The 26,812-nt window shown below is 38.4% G+C and overlaps 2 protein-coding genes across 8 annotated transcripts in view; both read left to right on the top strand.

The window, feature by feature from the left end:
* Window positions 1-26,812, top strand: part of GRM7 (glutamate metabotropic receptor 7) — an 891,077-nt gene that overhangs the window by 343,555 nt on the left and 520,710 nt on the right. The window lies entirely within an intron of this gene.
* Window positions 14,117-16,797, top strand: LOC306650239 (syntaxin-3-like). The gene has a single exon (XM_079122092.1). It carries the CDS (start codon window positions 14,254-14,256, stop codon window positions 15,091-15,093), a length of 840 nt encoding a protein of 279 aa, XP_078978218.1. The 5' UTR covers window positions 14,117-14,253; the 3' UTR covers window positions 15,094-16,797.

Raw genomic sequence — 26,812 nt, 5'->3', positions numbered from 1 at the left:
ACAATCTGGGGGCCCTTGGATTATGCACAGGACCCTGGATTTAGTGTCATACTTCTGTGTGTACCTTATAATTTTGCATGGATAACATAAGGAAAATCTTCAGATGGGACCATAAAACATTGACCCCCAACTCCATAGCTCAGTAAAGCAAGAAACATGTACCTCTGGTGGCACTGGGAAATAGGGAGTCTGCCTTCAAGAACTGATATTGGGTTTAGAGGCCACATAATTCATCTGGAGCCATACCCCAAGTGTCATAATGAAGATGTGTCATTTTTATTTAATACTCTTACATCACAGTATCGCTTTCCAATACTTACTCATTGACTTCAATATTTCTCTGAGATGTCACATCTTTCAGAATATGCTTGCACCATGTGAAAATATCAAAGTCATTCAGTGTAGTGTCTGGTTAGTTACGTGAGTATGGTGGCCCCTTGCGAGAAGGAAGGAAAGACAAAAGCAAGATATGAGCACAGAGGAATGGCAGAAATATTCTACGTGTTTTTAAGTCACTCTTAAAATTTCTTCCTGGTTCCATTGTTTATTAGGCATGATTTTCTTTGTTCATGACATTGTGTCAGGAGCCCGGTTTTAACTCATGTTACCCAAAAGTCTACTTTTAAAAAAAAATAAAATCATTATTGCGAGGACCCTGAGAAGAGGAATGGAATCCAAATTTTGTTCTCTATTCCTTCCTCCTTTTGATCCCTTTTCCCCCTTTTCATGACCTCCTCCTGGCTGACTCCTGGACTACTAGATCTTTTATTAGAAGGCGGAGAGGGAAATCAAAAGGGAATGAGATTTAAATACACTACTTTTGTAACCTGTTAGCAGCTCCATTTAAATGTTTAATGGGAGACAAAGTTTTTACTATTGGAAAAAAGTGAAGCTGAGCTCTCATCTATGTGGAATATATTTATCTGTTACCACTTTATTAGTAATTGATAACTAAGCAAAGCAAACCAGTTTATTGCCAAACTGAATTATGTCAGATGTGCCTTTCCTTTGCCAGTGGTTAAAAAATTTGACAGAAAGGAAATCAAGTATTATATGTTTAATAACCCTTAAATTTAATAAAGCTAGGTCCATGACCTCACAAAGCCAACATCCTTTATTTTCTAGGACATATGACAAAGCTAACAATGGCTACACTGAAGTCATCATGGACCAGGAAAAAAAAATAATAATAACCCTGTTGTTTCTAAGGTGCAAGACAGGAGAGTCTACCTTTATATGTGCTAAACCTTTGCAAGATGAGAGATGGCATCTGAGAAAATTCAGCAGTGTTGGTAGCTTTCAGGGCCCACCTCGTGATCGTTCTGTGACTATAATTGGTTTAAAGAACAAGGTGATGGAAAGGAAATGGGAAGTCATTTCTCCTTCCTCTCTTTCTCTGACATGTGCTAATGGATACTTGCTCCTAAACAGCTGGCTTTGTGTTGTGAAGCAGAAGTTTTGGCTAAAGATAACTTGCCAAGGGGCTCTTTGGTTGGAAATAAGTAATGATGATAAAGAAAACTAGCATGATAAATTAAACCTAACAAGAAAGAGAAATTGAAGAAAACACAAGAGAAAATAAGCAAACATTCCCTAAGGGACATGCAAGAAGTAACAGGATATGTCCATCACTGCCTGTCGAGCTGTTGTGGCCCTACTTTCTAACAGCTGTCCCTATTAGAGAGGGGAACAGTGGTTCTCAACATTGACTGAATTCCAGAAACAGCTGGGCAGGTTGAAAATAGGCTCTTGCCTGAGTTCTCCACTCCTAGGGATTCTGAGTTACCTGGGCTAGTGCCGGGCTTGTGCATCCCAAGTTTTCTGAGTGGCCCCATGTGATTTTACTTATAGCCACTCTTGCCAATTAACTCTGGAATCTGAAGATTCCAATCAAATCCCTAATGAATCAAGACCTCTGTACTGAGTTGAGCATTCCCTCACCTTGACTTGGGCTTTGGACACTACCTATAGAATGTGAAGCTCTGTAATGGGAAATAATAGACATATAGTAAGTAGATATTTAAAACTTTTAAGATGCCAGTAGCATACATATTGGAATGTGTTGCTATCTTTCTGAATCATTCTGGCCTTGCTGCATCTGCTCAAAAATATAATGAAAATGACCCATGTTATCTTTCTAATGCTTCAGTAGTTAACAACCTATGAAAACAGAACATATTCATTCACATGTTTATTTTGGGGGGAGGGCAATTGGGGATTGAACCCAGTGGTACTTAACCACTGAGCAACACCCCAGCCCTTTTTATTTTGAAACAAGGTCTCACTTAGATGTAGGGCCTCTCTGAGCTGCTGAGGCTGGCCTCAAACTTGAGATCCTCCTGTCTCAGCCTCCAGAGCCACTGGGATTAAAGGCATGTGCCACCACACCTGGATCAAACATGTTTCTTTTTAAAAGAAAAGTCTGTAGAACAAAGGAAAAGTGTTATTAAGTAGGTCATTTTGGTATACTGGGCCTTCTATTTTTAGTACAACTGCCTTAAAATGAAATGTGGCAAGGTGAATTAACAGGGCACTTAGTACTCTTCCCTGTGGTATCGCAGCCATTAGTGCTTCTCAGGATCAGAGAGGATAAACAACTCAGCCCCCATATGATGCCTCTCCAAAAGTTCATTCATTCGTTCATCTATCAATCCATCTATCCATTTGTTCATATATTTAAACCATCTTTTAGTGGAAGTCATTCTGAAAGAGAGAAAGTGGATGTGGCTGGGTTCCACCTCTTCTGAGTTGATGACTACCAGAAGAATGTGCCCAGAAGGTGAGTTCAGTACAGTGAGCCAGAAGCTGCATGGTCGAGAGTTATAATTCCCAGGTTATGTTGCTGGTCTTCTGCTCACTGCTGTGTGACATGGGCCAAGTTCTTTAGTTTCTCTCAGCCTCAGTTTTCTCATCTATGGTACCGATGTACCAAGCAAATAGCCTGAGCACCGTCTGCATATCAGGCAGTGTGCTGGGTGGTGGAAGTACAAAAGGGGATGAGGCTGAAAGGAGTTTGCTCACAAGGCATCTTTTGATGCAGCACTGGTTGCAATCAGTTCTAGCTGTCACCATTTTATTATCATGAGGCTATATTGGGTTCTGGGGTATTCAGAGCTTCAGGGATGATTGATGATACATCTGATTGTATTTCATAAAACAAATTCGCTTATTTAATGAAATTGTGATATCACTCCATACTGCGCTGTAATGTGCCTTGGGATCTGGGAATATGGGTATAGGAGTAAAGGTGACAGATGCTTAACGTGAACCTGGACAGAATTTTTTCTGCAGAGTGGGACAGATGAGAAATCAAGTGATCTGAGAGTGAGACGAGTACATGTTTGAATGTACCTTCTCTATGCACAGGAAGTTGCTGCTGTAAAACACTAAGAAGTCAGGTCACATTAGAATAAATAAATGATAAGGCAAAGGACCAGAAAGAGAAGAGGAGGTCCATGGATAAGAAAAACCACAGGGGTTAAAAATTCACACTGTGCTCCTAATGCAAGAACTCATTGCCAGAAGGTCAGTCATTTGGAAGTTTTAAAAGGATGCCACCATTTAGATGACATCAGAAGCCAGCTACAGATTCCACTGTAGCAGGTGCAGCCAATATGGAATGTACAGGAAAAACGTGCAACTAAAGAGCCTTCTGTTGCCAACATAGTTCAGAGGCACATGAAAGTCATGCCAAAGTGAGGGCTTATGATTAAAGAGGCAGCTTGGGTGGTGGCATGCACCTCTAGTCCCAGCTATGTGTGAGACTGGGGCAGGAGAATTGCTTGAGTCCAGAGTTTGGGGCCAGCCTGGGTAACATAGTAAGACCCTGCTCAAAACTAACTAACTAAATAAAAAGATTGAAGAGGGAGAGCATGAATCAGATCAAGGTATTCAATGAATGGAGAACTGACCTGGAGACTAGCCAAGAGCTATACATAAATCAGAGGCAGGACGTAGGTGGGTAAAAGTAGAAAGTATAGCTGATCTGCATGAGTGACAGTGGATGATTTTTAGTTTTGTTTTTTACATGACAATAGTGGGTCAATCACTTGAACTTGACAGAATCAGTTAGATCTCACCTCTCAGGTGAGAGGAGTAGTGAAGAGAAGAAGAAGAAAGATGGAGAGAGCAAAGCTCCTATGCCTTTATTCTGACAGCATGACCTCACTCACTGCTGTCCTTGCAGAGACCATACTGTTGAATCATTTAGATACATGTAGAAAAGTTTCCTTTCATTCTGTCCAGGAGCCTGATCATCAGCTCTTCACAATCCATCATATAAAATATCTCTTGCATTCAGCTATTGCTGTGTCCTTCAAGATAATTGGTAATAGCTAGGGTGCAGAGTAAAGGAATCCCAGCTAAGGAACTTCCCATGGAGTCTTTGCTGCACAGAACTGGGAAAGGTATTATCAGCTTAAACAAATGGAGGGTTTACTGACTTCCCATCTATTAGTGGCAGCGGCTTCACAGCCATTAGAAATGTAGCCTAAGAAGCTTTCCTACCACTCTCATATAAAACCTCAGCATTCCATTCAGCATAGCAATAAGGCTGGAGGTATCTTTGGAAGATTTGTTTTTCTTAAAGCAGAGCCTTAATATTATTTTCAAAAAAGTGATAAACTCCAGGGCTTGCAAGGATATGGAAGCATTAGACCAGGTGTTGGAGGGATGTGTTTTTAAGAATCAAGTCAAGAACAGAAATGCTGGAAGCACCACAGATGGCATTTTAATGGAAGTTTCCTTTTCATTTAAGATCCTGCTCTCTCCAAAAATAAAGGCAATGTTCAAGATATGTTGAATAAAAGGGAGTTTCTGAATATCTCAGCTTCGAAGGTGAAACTGAGGACAGTTCTAGCCATGAAAGCCTTCCATGGCCTGTTCTTGCAGTCACTGGGCCCCCATGAGACAAGACAAAAAGATATCACAGTAAATATAGTGATGCAGGGCTGGGAATATGGCTCAGTTGGTAGAGGGCCTGCCTCGCAAGCACAAAGCCCTGGGTTCAATCCCCAGCACCGCAAAAAAAAAAAATACAGTGATGCACATGTGTGTATTGGCTTTCTGAGGAATTATGATGTTCTGTTTTGAGCTACAAGGCCTAATATTCCTTCCCATCAGTTTAAACTGATGGTACTTTTGGTGGCACAATGAATAATTCATACCAGAAGGCCTACCCAATATTAGAAATGGAAATCGCTTAGTGAATGAAGAGGCGTCTACCCTAGTGGTGTTGCTCCATGGAAACAAATATTATTTACCAGTTCAATTCCCAACAGAAAAGTCAACTTCATAAATAAATAAATAACACACCAAGTAGGTATTTATTGTTGTGTTTATCCCTGAAGTGTTCAGTCCTTTTGACAGTATGATATTTAGTATAAATAAAAACAGTAGATTTTTCCTTCTTCACCTTCAACCAAAATGCTTTGCTTTTGATTAAAATACGTGTATGATTTAACCAAGTCTTCTAAATACCAATTGCAAAAAGAGATGAATTCTGTATAAACTCCCAGCGAATTCTGGAAACTACTGAGTGGTATGCATCTGGAATGCTTGAGCTGCTTGTCAAATCTATAGATTCTCCTATTGGACTCTCAAATCCGTTTCTGTAGAGGTGAAGCACCAAAATTTGTACTTTTAACAAGCACACTCTAGGATTCTCATGCTGGTAGGAAGAAAGCCAGTGAGGAAAAAATGGATTTGATGATGTGTCTTCCACGGTTCCTGAGTGGGAATGTTGTAGCTTCGAAACACCAATCAGGAAAGCTTTATTCTGGTCTTCACCAGCAAGATTTAAGCAAGACTGTTACCTGTGGAATATCAGCAGGTAGGATCTATTATGAAGGACTGGATTTTATATAAACCTATTAAAAATGAACAAAAAAATTCTCAACATTCAATATTAGCTTTTTGTACTCCCGGAAATAAAAATCAACAAGAAATAACTGTAAAAGGCAAGTACAAGCAGAAATTCATTTTGCATTTCAGGCTGCATATTGGCTTTAATAGCAAAGATCATTAATGAGGAATGTAAGGGAGCCGGCTGTTTTTCCCAACCCCTCTGCTGCATTTGACACTACTAATGGTGGCCACCTTAATTAAAACCTTCTCTTGACTTCCCGGACTTGCTGTTTTTAGACTCCCTGGATCTGAGACCATATTTTTGGTGGACACCTCTTTCCCTATTTACCAATGCATTCTCCACAGGTTGGGTATTTTAAAAATATATAGAATCAATCCAGGTAGAGTGGCACATGCCTGTAATCTCAACAACTCGGGAGTCTAAGACGGGAGGATTGCCAGTTTAAAGCCAACCTCAGCAATTTAGTGAGGCCCTAAGCAACTTAACCAGATCCTGTCTCAAAATAGAAAAATTTTTAAAAAGGGCTGGGAATGTGGCTCAGTGGTAAAGTGCCATTGGGTTCAATCCCCAGTACAAAAAAAAAAAAAAAAAAAAAATAGACTTCTTGGTCTTCTCTAATCAGACCATATTTTATTACTCAAATCCAAATGTTTTTCTTTGGTGAAGTGATCTTTTGTGACACACATTAACTCAGTCTGTGCTTTTTTGGGTGTCTACCCATCTCTCTGTATATTACCTTAGCTCAGAAAGGTCCAGGAGACTCCTAAGTGGCAAAATGAAAGGAGCAACAGCTACAGAGACAGATTTAGATCCCTAGTCCCAGGGCTCAGTCCTAGACATTGAACACCATGGAGGTGACTCATTCCTCTTAGTTTCTGTCATCTCTAAAGCAGAAGAAAATAAAATTTGCCAAGTAATTGTTCATCTTAGGTGTATCAGAGAACTGGGTCTGGCACAGGAGCATGACCCAGTGAATCATGGTTGGGGATAAGAGGGTTGTTCATAGGTTTCTGGTAGCTGCAAGATCTGCTGCATGTGGCTTTGCTCTTAGAAAACTTGGTTCAAGAGGGGTGTGGTAGCGCACACCTGTAATCCCAGCGGCTCGGGATACTCAGGCAGGAGGATTGCATGTTCAAAATCAGTCTCAGCAACTTAGTGAGCCCCTAAGTAACTCAATGAGACCCTGTCTCTAAATAAAATACAAAAAAAGGGCTGGGGATGCTGCTCAGTGGTTAAGTGCCCCTAAGTTCAATCTCCTCACACCTACTTGGAGGACTTTTCAGATTTTTACCGTCCCAATTCTGTTGCGCTTTTGTTTCCTTCGCCATGCTACCATTGAGCTCCAAATAAAACACCTAGAGCTACATCTGTCAATCCCTGCTCAAGGCAATGGAGACTCCTCTAGATGATAGTAGCTCAACCAGCCATGAACAAAATATTCTTAGACAGTTTTCTCCTGGAAGGCAAAGAAATTTGGTATTGTTGTAATCATCTTGATGAGAATATTGAATTTGAATAGTATTATCCAAACATTATGCTTCAAGATTAGTAATAATTTGACTTTTCTAAGCTAAGAAACTGATCACTCACGGCTGTCTTCATAGCATTACTGTACAATTACATGGAATCGTACAATTTTACAGGCAATAAGGCCCTTGGAGATCACCCACTTTTGTCTCTTAATTTTACAATAAAAATGAAGCCCAGAAATGTTAAGTTGGTCATAGTCATGCAAATACCTGTACAGGCCTTAATGGGGTGTCTGAATTTGGTTTCTCTAGGAATAGGCTATGAGGCAGAGTTGTGTGTGAAGGAAGTCTTTTTGGGGGGGACTCTGGAGAACACCTTTGAGGGAGTAGAAGTCACAGGAGGGCAGAGAGGAGTGGTTGTCCTTCTATGTATCTGCAAGGTCTTAAAATGATCCCACAGTGGATTCTGTCCCACTTTGAGACATACGGATTAGACAATGGAGGTGGGCTGCCTGTGGGGAGGAACCATGACTTGGACAGGGAAATTCTTGGAAAGCCACCACTTTCCAGTGGTCCTTGCAGGTGAGAGAATGAGGGTACCATGCCATAGTCCTCTGACAGTTCAGGACTGGGGTAAGGACTGTTTCATTAAAAGTACCTCCCAGTATGGAGGAGCCAAAGCATTCTCTGTGCTAAGTATTTCATTAGTGGATGTTGTCTTAGTAATTATTTTAAGAAAAAGGGAGTTATTAAGATGTAACTACCTGAGAAATCAAATTCGGTGTTGGTTTTGGATGCCCAGGGCTCATCAGAACTAACCAGTAAGCAGGAGCTGAAGAAAACATGGTGAAGATTCTTGGGGAGAGGCCTCAAGATTAAAGCATCTTTTACTGTGTCTTTGGAAAGTCACCTACAAGGTGATGCTATGAATGCATAGGTCACAAATACCTGCCTACAAGGCAATGCAATGAAGGCAGAGGTCACAAATGCCTAGAAGGCAGTACAATGAATGTAGAGGTCATAAATATCCATCTACAAAAAAGTGAGAAAGTGGTCATTCAAGTAATAGACTGAAAATTGGATTCAAAACCCTTGGCGCTCAGTACTAAATTCCATCCATGTTTATTGAGTCCCTTGTTTGTATCACAGCAATGTTCTTGTAGTTGAAGGTTTAGCAGCAATCAGAATAAGGTCCCTGGATGTTTTAGTCAGCTTTTGTGATGCTGTGACCAAAAGACCTGGCAAGAAAAATTTTAGAGGAGAAAAGGTTTTTTGTAGATCAGTTTCAGAGGTCTCAGTCCATAGATCACCAAATCCATTCCTCAGGGCCCAAGGTGAGGCAGAACATCATGGAGGAAGAGACTGGTAGAGGAAAGTGGCTCAGAATACAGCCACCAGTAAACAGAAAGGAAGAGAAATAGAGAGCTTCCCTTACCACCCACAAAATATAAACCCCAAGGGCACACCCCAGTGACCACCTCCTCTAGTCAGACCCTCCCTGCCTACAGTTATGACCCCATTAATCCATCACAATGCACTGATTAGGTTTCAGCTCTCATAATCCAATTATTTTATCCCTGACCATTCTCATATTATCTCACACATGACCTTTTGGGGACACCACATATCTAAACTAAAACACTGCCCCTAAGACCTGACCTCCGAGAGGTTATTCTCTTGAATTTCTCTCATCTTTTCCCCTATATGAAAGGCTCTGGATGATGGAGCTATGTTTTGTTTTTCTTTGTCTCTAGTGCCTGGTTAAAGGACAGGTACAAGAAAAAAGTTGCAAATTCTTCTACACGTGGAAAAAATTACTCGAGCTTCCACCATTACATCTCTAAGTAATTAATTGTTGAACAAATATTTCTTCTCCAGCCAAATTTCAGAGATCTGATAAATCTTCCTGAGGTCGACCATAAAGGACAGGAAATCTTGCCCAGTTTGAAAAGAATATGATTTGCTAGTCACTGGAAGAAATCATCCTGGCTCTGATTTATTTATTTTTATATTTTGTTGTTCTCATTTTCTTGGTACATCTATTCGGACATCTACATATTTTTCCTAAGAAGGTTGTAGATTTTGTTTCTTTGGGTTCTTTATACCCACCAGGATTTCTCTAAGATAAGTATTCAAAAACACCTAAGAGCTTCCTTTGCAAATGACATGTCCCTCTTTATAACTCTTTCCCTTTTTTTAAAGAATTTTTTTGTTTTGCTTTGCTTTGTTTTTGATTCATTATACACAAATGGGGTACAACTCTCATTTCTCTGGTTGTACACAAAGTAGAGTCACACTATTTGTGTAATCATACATGAACATAGAGTACTAATGTTTGTCTCATCCTATTATTTTAGCATCCCCCCACCCCTAACCCTCATTTTCCTCAATACAATCCATCCTTCCTCCATTCTTGCCCCCTCTCTCATCCCCCATTATGTATCATCATCCTCTTATCACAGAAATCATTTGGCTTTTGGTTTTGGGGGATTGGCTTATTTCACTTAGCATGATATTCTCCAACTCCATCCATTTACCTGCAAATGCCATAATTTTATTCTTTATGGCTGAATAGTATTCCATTGTGTATATATACCACAGTTTCTTTATTCATTCATCTATTGAAGAACATCTAGGTTGGTTCCACAATCTAGCTATCATGAATGGAGCTGCTATAAACATTGATATAGCTGCATCACTGTAGTGTGCTGATTTTAAGTCCTTTGGGTATAGGCTAAGGAATGCAGTAGCTGGATCAAATAGTGGTTCCATTCCAAGTTTACTAAGAAATCTCCATACTGCTTTCCAGAGTGTCTGCACCAATTTGCAATCCCACCAGCAATGTATGAATGTACCTTTTTCCCCACATCCTCACGAACATCTATTGTTGCTTGTATTCTTGATAATAGACATTCTAATTGGGGTGAGATGAGATCTTAGGGTAGTTTTGATTTGCAGTTCTCTTATGACTAGAGATGTCAAACATTTTTTTCATCTATCGGTTGACTGTATATTTTCTTCTGTGAACTGTCTGCTCAACTTCTTAGCCCATTTATTGATTCGGTTATTTGTATTCTTGGTATGAAGTTTTTTGAGTTCTTTATACATTCTGGAGATTAGTGCTCTATCTGAAGTGCATGTGGCAAAGATTTTCTCCCGCTCTGTAAGCTCTCTCTTCACATTGTTGATTGTTTTCTTCGCTGAGAAAAAGCTTTAAAGTTTGAATTAGTCCCATTTATTGATTCCTGCTTTATTTTTTGTGCTTTGGGAGTCATGTTAAGGAAGTCTGGTCCTAAACCAACATGATTAGGATTTGGAACTACTTTTTCTTCTATTTGGTACAGGGTCTCTGATCTAATTCTTAGGTCCTTGATCCATTTTGAGTTGAGTTTTGTGCAGGGTGAGAGATAGGGGTTTAGTTTCATTTTGCTGCATATGGATTTCCAGTTTTCCCAGCACCATTTATTGAAGAGGCTATCTATCATTGCTCCATTGTATGTTTTTCGCACCTTTGTCTAGTATGAGAAAACTGCATTTTTTGTGGGTTTGTCTCTGTGTATTCTATTCTGTACCATTGGTCTACCTGTTTATTTTGGTGCCAATACCATGCCATTCATGTTACTATTGCTCTGTAGTATAGTTGAAGTTCTAGTATTGTAATACCACCTGCTTCACTCTTCCTGCTAAGGATTGCTTTAGCTATTCTGGGTCTCTTATTCTTTCAAATGAACTTCATGATTGCTTTCTCTATTTCTATGAGCAACATGATTGGTATTTTAATTGGAATGGCATTGACTTTGTATAGTGCTTTTGATAGTATGGCCATTTTGACAATATTAATTCTGCCTATCCAAGAACATGGAAAATCTTTCCATCTTCTAAGGTTTTCTTTAATTTCCTTCTTTAGTGTTCTGTAGTTCTCATGATAGAAGTCTTTCACCTCTTTTGTTAGATTGATTCCCAAGTTTTTTTTTTTTTTTTTTTTTTTTTTTAGGCTATTGTGAATGGGATAGTTTTCCTAATTTCTCTTTCAGAGGGTTCATCACTTATGAATAAAAATGCATTAGATTTATGAGTGTTGACTTTATATCCTGCTACTTTGCTGAATTCATTTGAGTTCTAGAAGTTTTCTGGTGGAATTTTTTGGTTTCTGTAAATATTGAATCATGTCATTGGCAAATAGTGATAGTTTGAGTTCTTCATTTCCTATTTGTATCCCTTTGATTTCTTTGGTCTGTCTAATTGCTCTCGTTAGAGTTTCAAGGATGATGTTGAATAGAAGTGGTGAAAGAGGGCATCTTTGCTTTGTTCCAGGTTTTAGAGGGAATGCTTTCAGTTTTTCTCCATTTAGAATGATGTTGGCCTTTACAATGTTGAGGTATGTTCCTACTATCCCTATTTTTCCTAGTGTTTTGAGCATGAAGGGGTGCTGTATTATATCAAATGCTTTTTCTGTATCTATTGAAATAATCATATAATTCTTATCCTTAAGTTTGTTGATGTGGTGAATTACATTTATTGATTTCCAGATGTTGAACCAATCTTGCATCCCTGGGATGAAACCCACTTGATCATGGAGCACTATCTCTATATATGTCTGTTAAGTCCAAATTATTGATTGTGTTATTGAGTTCTACAGTTTCTTTGTTCAACTTTTGTTTGGAAGATCTGTCCAATGGTGAGAGAAGTGTGTTAAAGTCACCTAGTATTACTGTGTTGTGGTCTGTTTGGTTCCTGAAATTGAGAAGAATTTGTTTAGCATACACGGATGCACCATTGTTTGGGCATAAATATTTATGATTGTTATGTCTTGCTGATCTTTCTGATCTATGGTTCCCTTAAGCAGTATGAAATGTCCTTCTTTATCCCTTCTGACTAACTTTGTCTTAAAGTCCGATATGAGGATAGAGATCCCTGCTTTTTTACTGAGTCTGTGTGAATGGTACGTTTTTTCCCATCCTTTCACATTTAGTGTGTGAATATCTTTTTCTATGAGATGAGTCTCCCATAAGGTAAGGTAGCATATTGTTTGTGTCCTTTTATGAAATCCAATCTGCCAGTCTATGTCTTTTGATTGATGAGTTTAGGTCATTAACATTCAGGGTTCTTATTGAGATATGATTTGTAATCCCAGTCATTTTGGCTTATTTTTGGTTTTTAACTTAACTTGGTTTCTCCTTTAATTGGCCTTTACTTTATAGTTGTTCCTCCCTTTGCTGACTTACATTGTTGTTTCTTACTTCTCCCCCATGGAATATTTTGCTGAGAATGTTCTTTAATGCTGGCTTTCTGTTTGTAAATTCTTTTAGCTTTTGCTTATCATGGAATGATTATATTTTGTTGTCAAATCTGAAGGTAAGTTTTGTTGGGTATAAGATTCTTGGTTGGCATCCCTTTTCTTTCAGAGGGATGCAAACTCATCAATCAAAAGACATAGACTGGCAGATTGGATTTCAAAAAGATGTTGTTCTAGGCCCTTCCAACTTTTAGGGTTTGGCCTGAGAAATCTCCTGATATGCATATTGGCTTATGCTTCTCTCTTGCAGTCTTTAAAATTTTATCTTTATTTTGTATGTTAGGTATTTTCATTATAATATGCCTTGGTGTAGATCTGTTGTAATTTTGTACATTTGGTGTTCTGTAAGCCTCTTGTAGTTGATTTTCCATTTAATTTTCAGATTTGGGAAATTTTCTGATATTATTTCATTCAGTAGGTTATTCATTCCTTTGGTTTATATCTCAGTATCTTCCTCAATCCCAATAATTCTTAAATTTGGTCTTTTCATGATATCCCATAATTCTTGATTTCTTACCATCTTCTCTGTTTGGTCAACTTTGTTTTCAAGATTAAATATTTTGTCTTCATTGTCTGAGATTCTGTCTTCCAAGTGATCTGGTCTGTTGGTGATGCTTTCCATTGAGTTTTTAATTTGATTTATTGTTTCCTTCATTTCAAGGATTTATGTTTTTTTTTTTTCAGAGTCTCTCTCTATTGAAATGATCTTTTGCTTCCAGCATTTGCTCTTTTAACTGTTTATTGGTGCAATCATTCATTGCCTGCATTTGCTCTCTTATCTCATCATTGACTTCTTGAATCATTTTAATCAATGTACATTCTGAAGTCCCTTTCTAACATTTTTTCTGCCCAGCTGACATTGGATTCTATTGATAGAGCATCTAGGTTTCTTTGGAACACTTTCTTCCCTTGTTTTCTCATGTTATTCTTGTATCTTAGCAATATGAATCTGAGGTATTGCAGTTTCCCCCCTTTAGACTTATAGTGTTCCTGCAGGTTTCCAATACCTCACCTTGAAGTGAGAGATCAATATTAGCAGCACACCATACAAACGATATGCATCCTTTACCCAAATAGTCCCCATTAAGATTTTAACTGTATTAAATAGAGATGATGAATTTGATTATTTTCTACAGCGTAATCAATAGGTTTGCAATAAGGACCATAATTTCTACTGGTGGATAAAAAGGATGGGGAAGGGTGTAGGATATAATGTTAATGAGATAAGAAGTGAGTCTATAGTGGTACTATGTCATAGGAATTGTGAAAGCGGAATTAAAAGAAATTGGTTGTTAGCATGAGAAAAGGGAGAGTCTCCAAGGAAACAGATAAGAGGAAAATAGAGTGAGAAAAATATTAATAAAAGAAAAGAAAAATAGGAATAATAGTAGGTATAATAGGAATAATCATAATAACACTACTAATAAAAAATTATACAAGGGAGGGGGCGGCGCGGCGCAGCCTCGGTGGCCTGGGACGCTCGTCCTGCGAGGGCCACCGCCCGCCTCCGCCTGCGCCTGGAGCTCCCTCGCCCGGCAGGGACAGGTCGCCACGTCCAGCCGTTCCGCTGGGACGCGCTCACCTGGGACGCACTCCTCGCCTGCGGGCACCTGGGCTCCAGGATGAAGGACCGGCTGGAGCAGCTGAAGGCGAAGCAGCTGACACAGGATGATGATGCTGACGAGGTGGAGATCGCTATTGACAACACAGCTTTCATGGACGAATTCTTTTCTGAGATCGAGGAGACTCGGCTCAACATTGACAAGATCTCAGAGCATGTGGAGGAAGCAAAGAAACTCTACAGTATCATTCTCTCTGCACCAATTCCAGAGCCAAAAACCAAGCATGACCTTGAACAGCTCACAACTGAGATCAAGAAAAGGGCCAACAATGTCCGGAATAAACTGAAGAGCATGGGGAGGCATATTGAAGAAGATGAGGTCCGGTCGTCAGCAGACCTTCGGATTCGGAAATCTCAGCACTCCGTCCTCTGTCGGAAGTTTGTGGAGGTGATGACCAAGTACAATGAGGCTCAGGTGGACTTTCGTGAACGCAGCAAAGGGCGAATCCAGCGGCAGCTTGAAATTACTGGCAAAAAGACAACAGATGAGGAGCTGGAGGAGATGCTAGAGAGCGGCAACCCTGCCATCTTCACCTCTGGGATCATTGACTCCCAGATTTCCAAGCAAGCCCTCAGTGAGATCGAGGGTTGGCATAAGGACATTGTGAGGCTGGAGAGCAGCATTAAAGAACGTCATGACATGTTTATGGACATCGCCATGCTGGTGGAGAATCAGGGTGAGATGTTAGATAACATAGAGTTGAATGTCATGCACACAGTGGACCACGTGGAAAAGGCACGAGATGAAACTAAAAGAGCTGTGAACTATCAGGGTCAGGCCCGAAAGAACCTGATCTCCCTCCAGCCTGGCGTGACCACCTTTATCATCAGATGGGAATGAAGTCTGAATGACCTTCCTGAGAGCAAAGGGGACCCGTTCCTTTGTTTCCTTGTGACCACCCTTGGACCTGACTCAGCAATCAATCTAGCCCTGGAGGAATCCAGCCTATCTGATGCAACCCCAAGTTCTCCTCAAAGCCACTCCTGCCCCAGCAACCGAAGTACCTTCCCTCCTGGACCATATGAACTGACCCAGCTTTTCCCCTCTGTGATGTGTCAAATTATGCCTTGCACCTTGGAAAGGCCATGTGAGACCATCCCAAGGTGCTGTATCTTCTACCTCATGCTGTATTTTCCCAGAATGCAGTGCATTTTTCTAGGGGAGTATCTTTAACAAAGCAGAGGGATTCTTCTAAGTTTGGCAACAGTAGGGCTTGGATGGGAGACTCCTGCATGGCAGGGTGCCAGTCCTATTTGTCCTGAAAACACGAGTGACTGGCAGATGCCATTTTGGTCCAAAAAGTTGACTTGCTTGAAATTCAACCTCAAATTCAGCTTTTAGTAAGGTCAATCTGGGGGCCAATTTGGTCTTTCTTGAGGTTGTATACTCTCATGTTTATTCAAAGAGGGACCAGAATGATAGTCATCTGAGGTTGCCATTTGCAAAGACTGAGGGTTTGGAATATTAGTTTCCCTTCGAGTCTTGGACACTGGCTTTTCACCTTTGGAGTGATTCTTTGTGAAGCCATCGCCCTGAGGCCAAAAATAACTAGGGATTTGAAATTGGGCTGGGGACAAGGTGCTAGAGTCTCAGACTCTGAAAAGGTTTCATGAGGCTGTAGTCACTCATATGTTCAGGTGTATTTTTATAAGTTTGTATGTGAGATGCATTTACCTATATGTGTCTGTTTCTCAAGAAATAGGAAACTAGAAAAGGCAGATACTATGACCTCAAAAATTTTAAAAAAAATTTTTTTGAGCTGGATTAAAAACTAGGTAAGGTGCATTTGTTTACCTGCAAATGAATCATTGTAGAAATATGATCTCATGTCATCAAGAAACTTGTTTTCTAGATGAGAACTGGGAGAATCAAATGAGATACTTGGATTGAGGACTGAGTTGATTCACATTAAGTTTCTGTATAGCAGATATAGAAGGTGTAATGTTTTGACACCTTTCCCTATCTGCTGCCTCCACTAGGCTTTTCCTGAGAACGTCCCGCAGCAATCCGATGTTATCCATATGATCTATGGGATGTCCTGTCTTGGATTGAGTTAGTTGGGAGAGACTAGAGACTACCTGCTACTGGGTGAATGAGCTTGACAGGTTCTTTGTTTTCCCCAGTTGTCACAGAGGAAGCAACAGCCAGGAAATTTTCATGTAGTGACTGCTAAGCCATAGTTAGTCCCTTAGATCTCTGCCAGGCTCCTGGATTTTGGGTACCAGCTGTACTTCAGCTTTGACTGTAATGCTTTCCAAGGTAGAGTGAGCACCCTGATCCAGGCACTGCCCATTAGTTTCCAGTGCAAAGGTGTCTCATTCCTCGTCATCACCCAGCACTCAGACAGAGCCACAGGGATGCCCTTCTCCCCGTGGCTGTGATGTTGGACAGGAGACAAGCTCTAATCTCAGGCCTTTACTGTCCTCTGAGACTGAGGCCTATAGCTTAAAGTTTGGAATGCAACAGAGGAAGGGTTTTTGTATTTTTTTAAATGTGAATTTGATTATTTTATTGCTAATTAAAAATAAATGACTTTATAATGATTGCAAAAAAAAAATTATACAATAAAATTGTACTGTACTGTTCAAACCTCCCAGTCTTCAGTAACCTGATGCCTGAGAGGAACTTGATAATGTGGTGTCCCAAGAAAGATGCTGCCCCACTAGGGATGGTGGCCTCCAGGTTGGGAATAATCCATGCTAGCGGGCAGAGGCACCTCATGAGTTGATAGATGGTCAGCTGCAGTGCAGGTGCTAGGCTGCAGACTGGGACACAGTTTTGGAGACAGCAGGTGCTGGGCCAGGTGTCTGGGCCTGGTCTCAGCAGAGGAGATGTGCACAGGTGTTGAGCAGGGTTCTTACACCCCTTTCAAAGTGAGAAAATAGATTTTCTTTCTATGTTTCATGAAATTGTATATGCATTATGTATTTTTAAAAGTGACTTCTAAAAATGTTGGTGAATAGTATAACAAGGTAGAAACAGAATTAGTTGCATACAAAGATGCACACACATACATACATACATACATACATTCCCAAAAAATGTCCCCTGAAACTCTGATTTAGAAAATCTGGGACAAGATCCAGTAATGCCGCATTTTCAATCATTCAAAATGACTTTATACATTGGAAAGAACAGAGATTTCAGAGTCAAAAGTTCAGTTTCCATCCTGATTATGGCCTTTTCTTCATGACACTGGATAAATCCTATAGCTTATGTGTACCTCTGTTTGCTCATGTATTTGAAGTGATTTTAGAATGAATTTCCTTTCTACCCTGAGTGAGTTGTTTATTTTTAAAGGGAGTAAGAATGTCTTAAAAGTGATAAAAGCTAGAAAGATTCCCTTGTGAATGAAAATTTTAAGAATTAAACATTATATCCCTGTATAAGTCACTGCTCCTAACAGTTTTTTCAAAAATTTGACTAAATTCAACTTTCCCATCAACTGAATATTTGATATCAAATACTCAGGGATTCCCATTCAGCTGTTGCTCTTTGGAAAAAATCTTCCGGAAAAAGATATCCCACGTCAGGAGACAGGAATAAGAATTTCCAGTTACACATCATTTAAGTAATGAGAATATTCTATCTCTACATAAAGGTTTTTAAGCTTTAAGAACTTTTTAAAATAATGAGGTAGATATATTTCACAACTCTGATGCTATTTTATTACCTAGTGGTTTCACAAATGCTTTTGAAATTTATCTCCTGCTTTCCTGTCACTTCGTTAGGAACTCCATGTCTGATCAAACAGGTGGATTTATGCCTGTGGTTTCAGAATTTGGTAGCTGGGTGTTATAATTTGGATATGAGGTATCCCCTCAAAGCTCCTGTTAATGCAGGAATATTCAGAAATAAAATTATATTATGAGACCTGTAACCTAATTAGTCCATCCTAATTTAAATGGACTAACTGAGTGCTGACTATAGGCAGATGGGTCATGGCTGGAGGAGGTTGATCATTAGGGGCATACACTGAAGGGTGAATCTTCTCCTGTGACCCTTTCCCCTTTTCCCCTGCTTTCTGGTCACCAGGAGATAAACAGTTTTCTTCCACTATGCCCGTCTACTGTGATGCCCTGCCTCGCCTTGGACCTGCTGTAATGGAACTAGCTGTCCATAGATTGAACCTCTAAAACTGTGAGCCTCAGATCAACTTTCCTCCTTTTGTTTTTGTAATGTATTTTGGTCACAGCTTTTGATGCAAAAGCTGACTAAATCACTGGGAAAAGCAAAGGAGGTGAATTTTTTCAAAGAAAATATGTCTTTATGGGATCATCATGTTCTATAAATAGTGAACATACTCTCCTGTTAATTGATCCAAGAAAGGAGTATGAGCCTTTGAGTGCATGTGCAAGTATTGGTGTGTATGTGTTTGTGACTGATATTTGAACATATTTTGCATCTTTTATTTCCTCAAAATAAACAAAGGAATATAGACCCAAACTGATAATAGAGTATTTAACGGTGCTTTGTCATCAAGAAAAGAGATGACAGTGTCTCTGAGAACCTGAGATAGCTTCAGAAATATCTTTTGTGATCATATCCTCAAACATGAAGGGCACTGTAACACCACTACCTCACTCTCTATAAATGCCCCAAATAAACTGTTTTCCATTATTACCTGAATTTGTTAACAAATGTTCCTGTTACTCAAATTGACAGGTGTTTTGTGCACATTCAAAACCTGTTTAGGGTTTTGGTTTTCGTTTCGTTTTAATGATTTTGTCCTCTATTTTAGTGTTCCTTAGGAACATAATTGACCAAATTATTGTTTGTTCACAATGTTACATATGCCTGTGTCACTCTGCATCAAGACTGAAGGTGCTGTTGTTGTAAGTGCAAACATTCATCTTTGACAGAGGAGATTCAGGTACTCTCATAACCAGCTAAGTGGAAAGGTCTCTGGTACTTTATGTATTCACATTATTTCTTTTTTTTTTTTTTTTTTTTTTTTGTGGTGCTGGGGATTGAACCCAGGGCCTATACATGCAAGGCAAGCATGCTACTAACTGAGCTATATCCCCAACCCCGTTTTCCCATTTTTTTTTAATTTTTATTTTTACAGACTGCATTTTGATTCATTGTACACAAATAGGTTACAACCATTCATTTCTATGGTTGTGCAAGATGTGCACTCACACCACTCATGTAATCATACATGTACATAAGGCAATGATGTCTGTCTCAGTCTACTATCTTTCCTTCCCCCACCCCCTCCTGTCCCATTTCCCTCTATACAACCCAAACTTCCTCCATTCTTCACCTTATTTTTTTATGGCATTCTGAGAAAACATTTTTCTTTGTTGTTTGGGTGAAGCTAGCCTACCTTAAAGGTCATTTGTCTGCTTAACTGTTGCTGAAATTAAAAGAAAGGGAAAATCAACAAAAAGAACAAAGGCTTTTATTAACAAAAGGGAGCTAATTCGAAAGAGAAGTGAGAAGTGACCCTGACTGAGAAAGGAAGGGATGAGACAAGATAGAACATCACAGTGGGCCACCTTTGAGTCTCTTCAAGCAAATTGTAACGTTGCTCCAAGTGGTGGACTGACTGAAGGGCATGTCACCTGACCTAATTCCCATTCAGCGGGCGGAGGACAGAGTTGCTCTTCTGTCCCTGTGGCTTCCTGGCCAACCTCTTTAGTTTTATTCCTGCTATTGATTTTTCATTTGGATTCTAACTACAGACTTTTAAAATGGAAATGATTACCCAAACCTAAAATCTCCAGGAAAAGAACATAAAACACCAATGCAGTTACACTTTCTTGTTCACTAAAAATGCATTTCAATAATAATAAGGAAAACTGACTTACAGTCCTTTATTTACATTTTATTATGTTTTTCATCTCCTCCATACACATAGCAAATATAATATATATGCATTATGAAAACTTTTACATCTGTATAAAAAAAGCATCTACATGAATAACAATAAAATATTTAAGAATCATATATTTTTATAATATATATTTTAAAATCCCTAAACTGGGATAACCATTGTTTATTCTGCATATTGATATAGACATAGACATAGATATGCTGTAGATATATGAATGCATATACAGATATATACATATATATTATATATACATATATTCCTTATTAAAAATAAAACAACACAGTGGTGTATACCTGTAATCCCAGTGATTGGGGAGGCTGAGGCAGGAGGATCACAAGTTCAAAGCTAGACTCAGCAACTTAGTTCCTGTCTCTAAATAGAATATTTAAAAGGGTTGGGGACGTGGCTCAGTGGTTGAGTGCACCCCTGGGTTCAATCCCTGGTACCACAATAAATAGATAGGTAGGTAAAATTTATCCCTATTCTCCAAAAATAACTTAACTATACTAACATTTGATTTTTTATACATTTGTTGGAATAAAGTGATGTGCCACTTTTAATGCATTTGCCTGGTTAATTGAGGTTGAACATCTTTTCAGATTTTTATTGACTCTTTGAATTTGTTCTTCTGTTGTCTATTCCTGTAATCTAACTACCTTTCTCTTGTCTTTTCATATTTTTAGTTTTAATGTCATGGATATTGATTTTTGAAGTGCTGTAGAAATTTTAGTTCTTTCAAAAGTATGAAATGCCTATTGATAATGTATTTGTTATTTTGGCCACTAAAAGAAATTAATGGTGTTTATGCTATTGATTATATGGCGTTTTGCCATTCGTGGTATGAGTTGTTTCATTTTGATCATGAAGCAGTAGGTACAGGACACATAGATTTCTTGTTTCCCATTTGGTGTTCAATCTTTCTGAAGTTAATTACTGCAAATATTATGAAGAAAAACTATGATTTTCTAGCTATTGAGTTTTCTACCTCAGTTGAAAGGTCTTCTTAAATCCACATTAGTCATATAACATCCTTTGGGTTTCTTTTGTTTGTTCAAATTCTACTATTCCTCTTTCACTCCTTATTCATTTATGTATTCACTTATTGAATACTATAACTTGTAGATTTTCTCCAATCAGAATATTACGAAGTTGACATAATGGCTGCCTATGGAAAAAATTTCTTCAGTGAGTCATCTATTGATGGTTAAATTCCCCTAGTATCTTTACTCTTAATCATCTCTACAGTAAATGCATTTGTACCTGTAACTTTGTACATGTAAGAATCCATCTGTGTAGGTAAAATTGTTGGGTGTATCTTTGTAATTAAAAGATATTGCCCTCACTTTTAGAATGCTGGATTATGGATCAGTTATGGGAGGAGGCTCTGGGATCTACATGGTAATGGATTGGAGTGGATGACATTTGTAGCTAATGATGGTTACTTACAGAAGAATTTATGGATTCTTGTATGTGTACCGGTTAGTGTATACATATTTTCTTGCTCTATTGGTGTTCATTGAAAGGGTCCAGAAATGACTACGCCCCCAGTGCCAACAAGCACATCTGGTACCGAAGTCTTAGTTTCTCCTAACACTATCCAATAAATGGTCACTGATATAAGCCTTTGGGACTTATATTTTGTCCTTATAGAGCAGAGCCCTCTCTCTGCTTACTGTTTGCTGTGTCCTGAGTGGCTATTCTCTGCCACACCCTTCTGCTATAATGTTCTGTCTTATCTTGGGGCCAGAGCAATGGAGTTGGCCAGCTTTGGGCTGAAACCTCTGAAACCATGAGCCCCAATAAGTTTTTCCTCCTCTAAAATTGTTCTTCTTAGGTTTTTTAGTCACAGTAGCAAAAAAGCTGACTAAAACAGTATCTTTGAGCCTCTACTGATATAAATGAATGATAGTAAATCAAAAATAAACTGGAGAGACTAGACAAATCTCCCATACAAAAGAATTCCAAAAACTTTACATATACATATGTTCTTTTTCTTTTTTTGGAGGGGTTGGGTACTGGGGCTAAACCCAGCGGACCTAACCAATGAGCCACATCCCCAGCTGTTTTTAAATATTTTATTAGAGACAGAGTCTCACTGAGTTTCTTAGAGTTTTGTGAAGTTGGTGAGGCTGGCTTTGAACTTGCAATTCTCCTCCTGGGCCACTGGGATTGCAGACCTGTGCCACTACACCCAGCGCATATATATATTCTTTATATATGTGTTCTACCCTCAAGGAGTTAATACATCACAATCCATTCCTCAAGTGTGGGTCATGTATAGTGCATTCCTTTTCCAAAAGTACAGTACAGAAAACAGGGGTGGAGGTGTAATTTTACTGTCATAATGGCTGAGAAGCACTCTCCAACAGGTAGCTGAGGTTCAAGTAGCAGTGAGAAGTCATGTTGATAATAAATGATCTTGATATGGTGTGCAGGGGAATGTTATTTACACTTATGTTCTTCTGCAAAACACCCATCCAGATTACTCAGGAGAAATACAAGAGAAAAATTCCAGTGGGTGATCATCATACAAAATTCCTGGTTGTCCTCCTCAAAACTACCAAAGTCATCAAAAAGTTTGCAATACTTCTACAGGCAATAGGAATCTCAGGAGAAATGACCACTAGCTATAAAACCGTTACCTGAATGACCCTGGAACAGCAAAAGTAGGACATTGGTTTTCTTTTAAATGAAACATTGCTAGCACTTGGACTCAGTTAATAATGTATAAATATTGTTTCACTAATCAAGACAAATGCACAATACGAATATTAGATTTTAATAATGGGAAGCTAGATGTGATGTTTCTATAGTTGTCATTACAATCTTTATATAATCCCAAAGCTGATGTACACTTGTTTTTATGAAGTTATTTCCAAATAATCCTGCACTGAGGTTATATGAATCTCTACTTCCATCAGTTCTTTAGCAAATATTTTCTTTTTAAATTATTATCAAATATTTTGTATTTTACTACTCTAATAGGTTAAAAATAGAATCTTAGTATGATTTTGAGATTTATTTTTCTTCTGATGAGCAAAGTTGAACAGCTGTTCAGATATTTTAAACATATTTGTGTGTGTTTCTATCAACTCTCTCCTCATATCCTTTGCTTATTTTTTGGGTTGATTTTCTTTGATTTGTAGGAACCATGTGGCAAACAGTTTACTACTCAATGTCTTTGATTTTGCTGTTTCTTAACCATAGAAATATTTGCTTTTTAGTCAACTTAGTCTCCATAGATTCTGCATTTTATATCATGAGGATTTCTAAATATGAAATTAGTTAAATAAACCTTCATGTTTTCATCTAATATTTTTATAGTTTTTTTTTTGCACTTTATTTTAGTTATTGGCTTACTGATATAATTATTAATTTTTACATTTCCCTAATTTTTTGGGATGTTTCCTCCCTTTTATGTTTTATTTTGCTTTTTTTTTGTTTTGTTTAGTTTTGTTTTGGGTACCAGGGATTGAACCCAAGGGTGCTCAACTATTGAGCCACACCTCCAGCAATTATTATTTTTTATTTTGAGACAGGGTCTCACTAAGTTACTTAGGCCCTTAGAAGTTTCTAAAGCAGACTTTGAACTTGTGATCCTCCTGCCTCAGCCTTCAAAGTGGCTGGAATCCAGGTGTGCATTACCATGCCCCACTTCTATTCTTTGCTTTATATCATTTGCTATGTGGTTGTTTTCATTTTTATTATTATACTTATTAATATGCATTAGTAGTACAAATTATTGGATTTTGCTATAGCATTTCCATACAGGCATTTCAAGATTAGATCAGGTCCACTCTTTGTCCTGTCCCTTCTCCCTCCTTGTCCTAACCCTGCTCCAAGTTCTCCTGATAGAGCCTCTTCTACTTTTAAGTCATCTTTTTCTTTTTCTTTTTTTTTTTTTTAACTTTCCATGTACAAGAGAAACTATTCAAAGCTCATTTTTCTGTGTCTGGTTTACTTTGCTAACCAGGATGTCTTCTAGTCTCATTCATATTCTAGCAAATGACAGGATTTTTTTCTTCTTTTATGGCTAAATAATGTTCCATTGTGTGTGTGTGTGTGTGTGTGTTTCTTTATCCATTTGTGCTAGAGAGTTATTCATCACTGTGGCAAAGAACCTGAGAAAGACAACTTACAGGAGGAAACATTTATTTTGGCTTACATTTTCAGAGGTTTCAGTTAATGGTTGACTGGCACCATTATTTTTGGATCTTTGGTGAGACAGTTTATCATGATGGAAGGGTGCGGTGGACCAAAGGTGCTCACCTCATTCAGCTAGGAAGCAGAGAGAGAAAAAGAGAGCTGGGACAAGATATAGACCCCAAGCAGACCTACTCCCTCCAACTAGGTTCTACCTCCTACAGTTTCCACTCCCAATAGTTCATTTAGCTTTGAATACCTTCAATGGATTAATTCATTGATGATGTCAGAGACTTCGTGATCCAATCTCTTCTCAAAACGTGCACCTCTGAACATGGCTGCATTAGGGACCAAGCCTTTAACACGTAAGTCATTGGGAACACTTCATATCCAAACCATTCATCTGTTGATAGATACCTAGACTGATTCCATGTCTTGGCTGCCATGAATAGTACCACAATAAACATGGATATGTATGGATATCTCTTTTGTACACTGACTTCATTTCCTTCAGATATATACTCAGCAGTAGGACAACTGGATCATATGGTAGTTTGGGGGGTTTTTGAGTAAACTCTATATTGTTTCCCTTAGTGACTATACTAATTACATTCCCACCAATAGTGTGTGAGGATTCCTTTTTCTTCATAATCTCATATTTATTATTTTGTGTTTTTTGTTTTTGATAGTAATTTTTATAACAGTTGTTTTTCTGCTTATCTTGAATGATTTGGAAGTAATACATTCTCTTTCTAAATTTCTTAATAATTACCTTCAAATCCTGAGAAACATCTTCCTTGAAGGTCTGTCTGTGAATCATCATGGCCAATCTCCTAACAGCATGTCCAGTTGCCTTCTTTGCCAGGTCTAATAGGCAGTGTTCTCAAGATATCTCCCCAAGATTCATTGACTCAAACATCAGTCTAGATAGTGCTATGAAGAAAACTTGAATGCCATCAATAATAGAAAAATAATTCCTGACTGGTGGATAGTGGCACTTCCAACAAATGAGGACACTAGGGTGGGAGGATCACTTGAACCCAGAAGTTTGAGGCCAGCATGGGAAAGGTGGTGAGACCCCATCTCCAAAACAAACAAACAAACAAACAAAATGTTACTAATTGATCGGGGTAGCCCCGTATTTTTAAAGAGCCCTTTTATGTAGAAGACAGAGAAGTTAAAGAGATAAGATTGGAAGTAAGCAACAGAGGAGAGATGAGACAGAAGGGATATCAGAGATATTTGAAAGGTAAGAACTCAACACACCTTATTGGCTTTAAAGATGGAGAATGGGGTCCATGAGCCAAGGGATGCTTAGTTCCAGAAGCTGAGAATATCCCCTGGCTGGTGCAGAGAAACAGAAGCTCAGTCCTGCAGTCATGAACTGTGCCAACACCCTGAACAAACATAAAAGCAGATACGTCTCCAGATCTCCACACAGGAACTTGCTGATGCCATCACCTTGCTTTGGGTCTGGTGAGATTCTTCCGCTGAGAAACCAGCTGAACCCACCTGCTTTCTGACCTGCAGACCTATGGGAGCGTAAGTTGTTTTAAGCTGCTCAGTTTTTATATGATTTTTGCATCAGCAATGAGAACATGAATTCAGTAAGCATTAAATTAGCTCTTTCTCAGTTTCCCTTCACACCATCCTAGATTTGTTGGTACGATCTTGAGATTTGTATTACATGTCACATGTTAATTTGGGATAATTTCATCTTCAAATTATTTCTTTATTCAATGCCAGTCTTTTCAGTAATTCTATCCAGTTTGTTTCTTAGCACTTGAATTTGTAAGAATATTTATCTCTTGCCATCGACGTAAATGACACATATCTGAATAATGAGTTTTGATATCACGCATCCTTGTTCTCATAATTTAATTCACTCATTACTAAACTAATGCTGTTAAGGAACAACATATTCTTTTTCCTTTTGATAATCCTGTTTTTCTGTTTAGATATTTGTTCTTGAAATTTATGCATTGACTGAATTAAATATGGATTTTTTCCCTATTAATCTACCAGTTAATTGGTACAAACTGCATCAACACTCAGAAAACATTCTTACATTAGACTTCAAGTTTTGTTTGGTTTCCTTCCATTCTAGTCTTTGAGGATTACTAATTATATTAGTTTTTGTTTTGTCTTATTAATCATTCTACAATTTAATAAATCTTATTTTATGGATATTTATCTCTCCTGCTTGTCCCAAATACTAGAAAAGTTCTTAATCTTCCATTCCTTCCCTCCCATAATAACATGATATATTTTTTTAACTTTTCTTCACTGTTTCTGGGAATTCTTTCATTTCACATTCTGCTTTACATTTAAGTTTATTGAAATCACCTGGCACAATTTCTCTACTACTGATTTTTCCTAAATAAATCTTTTTGAAAGGCAAGTTCCTCTTCTTAAATTATACACTCTCCTTTCTCCTTTTTTATAGAAAAGTTACATGTATTTTGTATTTTGTGTTTATTCATCTGTATGTGAAAACGGCTACTCTGCAGAATAAAAACATAAAAAGGGCTCAAGACTGATCTTATCTACAAATATAACAAGAAGTCCATCTGCTGT

Source organism: Sciurus vulgaris, assembly GCF_902686455.1.
Source record: "Sciurus vulgaris genome assembly, chromosome: 19".
NCBI classification, from domain to species: domain Eukaryota; kingdom Metazoa; phylum Chordata; class Mammalia; order Rodentia; family Sciuridae; genus Sciurus; species Sciurus vulgaris.
The sequence above is the reverse complement of the archived record's forward strand: the minus strand, read 5'-3'. Positions and strand labels throughout refer to the sequence as shown.

Bases quoted from the DNA above. Each gene is read 5' to 3' on its own strand.
- LOC306650239 (XM_079122092.1), top strand. From the start codon at position 14,254: ATGAAGGACCGGCTGGAGCAGCTGAAGGCGAAGCAGCTGACACAGGAT.